Genomic DNA, 3,721 nt, shown 5'->3' with positions numbered 1-3,721 from the left:
TCGTCGTCGAGCGCAGTTTGTAATTTGTGTCAAGAATAATGGATCGCAAGCACCTGGTGCACCTCGTCTTTATTTTATACCAGCGATTTCGTATGGTCCTGAAGAATTTTTTAAACCTGTCGACAAAGGGTGGCATATTCAGTGACGGCGCATGCTGCCAGCATCGGCTTGTCGCGCCGCCACGAGTGGTGGCGAGCGAACGGACCCGCGACGACAGTAGTGGTGCGGTAAGTGTAGTAGGATAGTAGGATAGGCTGTAGATACTAAGGATACTTGTATGGACACCTAGTCCTCCGATTTGGCGCCACCAGATCTGATGGACGTGCGATACGATGGTGACGCGACCTGGTTTCCAGAATCGACGCTGATGACGAACGAAACAGGAAACAGAATTCGCCGTCCTAGAAAAGCGGACGTACATTGTCGATTGCACATTGCAGTGGGACCATGGTGCGACGGTCAACCTGGTTCCCCATTGCGCGTACCTGGTACTAGTACTCCGGTAGGAGCTGTAGGTAGGTACGTCGTGGCACATCCGTTCTTAGAGTATCGATGCACAACATCGTGACAGGGCTTGCGTCAGGAGGCAAAGCCACGTCGAAATAATTGGCATGGGCTATGCAACGCATCCTCTTTGCACCGTCCGAGCTTCAACGAGCGTCGCCACCATTATCCGGATGCCGAATTTGAAAAAAGTGATAGGAATCCTTGGCGCCAAACGTGGCAGCGTGAGCGGCCGCGTGCATGCCCCCCGCCCCTCGGGTGCTGGAAAGAAGACGGCGGCGTACGAAACGATGCAGGGAGACCGCGATATAATGTAGTGCGCATGGTTTCTTGGAAAGCATCGGAAGAACCGAGACGAAGCGAACGTTGCTCATCGCAAGCGCGCCTGCGCCATCAAGGCATGAAGCATAACGAGCTTGACATGTTTTTGAAGAGCGCCATGGTGCGACTGCCTTTGCCACTGCCCTACGCGCTCAGACAAATGACAAGAGTGATGACGATACGAGCTTCCAGCAACCTACGGCTCGATATCCCGGCATAAGTCGACCGTCGCTCTGCTGCAGGCCTTGGTTTGAACACAACGACCGCGTTTTTCGCGCGTCTCTCCGCCCACGTCATCCAAGCCCCTGACCATTAAGGCAGCGACGCTCGTGCGCATGCAATTACTCGTGGCTGCTTGAAGAGCCGTGGCGCGGCACATCGTACTTCACATGCCAGTCGCGCCTGCCCAGACGCTTCTGAGAGCCCCTCACACCCAACTAGCTTGCAAGGTTCGCCATCGAAGACGTCATGGCGAAGGCCAAGATGCATCCTCTTGAGAGTCCAGGTATGTATATTGACAAGAGTCACGTTAAACCAAACTAAAACACTTGCTTCGAACCGCATTAATCCATATCTACAGGCGCTGCGCTAGCTCACTCGTTCGACCGGTGGCGCAACATGCAGTGCAGCAGCGAGCAAAGTACATGACACTCATAACCAGGAGGACAACGACTCCGCGGTCGTTACATGCTTCAACCCTACACCATCAATGACATACAGCAAGTTGCGTACTACTGTAGTACGGGGCTATCAAACGAGTTTACATTTATTACGCAATGGTACTGCTATCGATTTTGTTGTCGTGTGCGCATCTTACTCTTGGTTGCTCGTTTCCTTGGGCTTGTTCGTCTCCGCGAAATCGAGTAGGATGCTCTTGAACTCTTCGTACTTCTTCTTCCGCATGATCTTCTTCTCAACAATGTCATCTAGCTTCTTGAGGCCGCCAAAGAGGCGCTGGTCGAGGAACTTGTCGAGCATCGCGTCGTTCAATTGCTCGAATGCGTCCGCGAGCTTCTCCTTCGTGGCCGTGTTGAGAAACTTGAGGGCGAAGAGGACAGTTTTCGGGTCCACGTCAGCAGCGGGGTCCATCGTCTTGCCCATGGTGGTTAGTGGTCGTCGCTTGCGGCGGGGGTGGTCAATGCGCAAATGCCTCTCTCAGAGCGGCAAGTTATGGTGGCCCAACTGAAAGATATCCCGCGTCTTCTCATGGCCAATCAGAGTGTGTCATTTTAAACCAACTGCCGCTGATTGGACCGAAAAAATATACCGGTACGTGGCACTCTACAAACGCCAACACTGGATTCGAAATTCGAAGCGCCACCAAGCGCCACGTCACGCAGCCTGGTCACCCTTCGAGAACCTTCGATGCCCGACCCAGTAGGCATTGGATGAGGCACGCGAAAGTAGCATCCACATAAGAGCAGTCTTTTTCCAATCCCTGTAGGCCCGTCATGTGTCTGTATGCATGGCATGCTGTCGGCGCAGTTAGATCACCCGTCTGCTTCGGCCCAATGAGTCGTTCACATTGCAAAAGGCCTCGCCGTACATGCTAAGGCTTGGCGGTATTCCTGCCAGCGAGAAGTGCGCGATTCAATCAACATAGCGTGAATTGCCTGCTTCGCTTCATGGTTTCTTCGGCCATCAAGACGGCGCCGTCAATCGACACACATTGCAAACGGTCTTTCATTGGCGACTTACAGTACTACGTACAAGTAGTCGTCGACGACCTAATCCGTGACGGGTTTCTCCTTGGGCTTGTTCGCCGTCGCGTACTCTAGAATGACGCTCTTGAACTCCTCGTACTTCTTCTTCCGCATGATCTTCTTCTCGACAATGTCGTCTAGCTTCTTGAGACCACCAAAGAGGCGCTGGTCGAGGATCTTGTCGGCGACGCTGTCCGAGAGCCCGTCGAGGTTGTCGAGGAGCTTCTCTTTCGTGGCCGTGTTGAGAAACTTGAGTGCGAAGAGGAGGACCTTCGGGTCGACTTCGGAGGTGACTGCGTTGGCTTGCCCATGCTGGTGGTTAATTCGTTGGCTGGTGGTTCTTGCTCCTTGGAGGCAAAAAGGAATATGAACAGGTAGTCAAGCTCGCAACGAGAGTCGCAACGACGCAACGAGGTCGTCGAAGATAGGCCAGTTTTAACAAACTTCAACCTGCGAATATCGAACCTTGCCGTTGCAACGTCTTTTTCAACGCAACCAAGGGACAAGGTGCACACTCACCTGCGATTCGCGTCACGTGTGATCACGGGGCATACAAGTACATATATACCTAGGGCCCCAAAAGCCACGTGCGATCGCAAGCGCCGTGGTAGGCAGCGCTGTAGTGCTCCTGAAGGAGATGGGCGGCGAGGTCGGTTCTTGCGTCAGGTGGCACGTACGCGCTCTGGAAACTAGGCATGGGAAAACCTGGTCGGGGTGCTACTGCGCGCCTACCATGTTCTACTCGCAATGGAGAGGTGGATGCTAAAAAGCGTGTTGGTACAGTATTAAGTTGAGGGCGACGACGATCTAAAATGACTAAAACTATTCTAAATCTGTCGCCGGGTCCGCGGTGCTTACGCGGTTTGGCGCTTTTCCTTGGGCTTGTGCTCGACGGCCCATTTCAGCGCAATGTCCTGAAACTCTTCAAACTTCTTTTTCCGCATGATCTTCTTCTCGAGGATGTCATCGAGCTTCTTCATGCCGCCAAAGAGGCGCTGGTCGACGATCTTGTCGGCCATGTGGTCGGTGAAATGGCCTTCAAACGTCTCGAGGAGCTTTTCCTTGGACGCCGTGTTCATAAACTTAATGAGGAAGATCATGGTCTTCTCGTCGACTTCGACGGTCGGCGCGTGGTGCGTGGCGTGGTGCTTGCCCATGTTGGAGGAGGAGGAGGTTGGTTGTTCGTAAAATCG

The 3,721-nt window shown here is 53.4% G+C and overlaps 3 protein-coding genes across 3 annotated transcripts; all 3 read right to left on the bottom strand.

The window, feature by feature from the left end:
* Window positions 1-1,594: 1,594 nt before the first annotated feature.
* Window positions 1,595-1,976, bottom strand: SPRG_16744 (hypothetical protein; the record flags this gene model as incomplete). The annotated part of the gene is made up of 2 exons (XM_012356060.1): window positions 1,643-1,976; window positions 1,595-1,610 (listed from the first exon to the last, which is right to left on the bottom strand). The coding sequence occupies exons 1-2, from the start codon at window positions 1,924-1,926 to the stop codon at window positions 1,595-1,597; spliced, it is 300 nt and encodes a 99-aa protein (XP_012211450.1). The 5' UTR covers window positions 1,927-1,976.
* A 564-nt stretch (window positions 1,977-2,540) lies between these two features.
* Window positions 2,541-2,839, bottom strand: SPRG_16743 (hypothetical protein; the record flags this gene model as incomplete). Its single annotated transcript, XM_012356059.1, has 2 exons — window positions 2,541-2,755; window positions 2,779-2,839. The coding sequence occupies 2 exons, from the start codon at window positions 2,837-2,839 to the stop codon at window positions 2,553-2,555; spliced, it is 264 nt and encodes an 87-aa protein (XP_012211449.1). The 3' UTR covers window positions 2,541-2,552.
* Window positions 2,840-3,290: 451 nt separating this feature from the next.
* Window positions 3,291-3,721, bottom strand: SPRG_16742 (hypothetical protein). Its single transcript, XM_012356058.1, has one exon. It carries the CDS (start codon window positions 3,683-3,685, stop codon window positions 3,383-3,385), a length of 303 nt encoding a protein of 100 aa, XP_012211448.1. The 5' UTR covers window positions 3,686-3,721; the 3' UTR covers window positions 3,291-3,382.

The sequence above is a fragment of the Saprolegnia parasitica genome, assembly GCF_000151545.1.
Source record: "Saprolegnia parasitica CBS 223.65 unplaced genomic scaffold supercont2.365, whole genome shotgun sequence".
Classification (NCBI taxonomy): domain Eukaryota; phylum Oomycota; class Saprolegniomycetes; order Saprolegniales; family Saprolegniaceae; genus Saprolegnia; species Saprolegnia parasitica.
The sequence above is the reverse complement of the archived record's forward strand: the minus strand, read 5'-3'. Positions and strand labels throughout refer to the sequence as shown.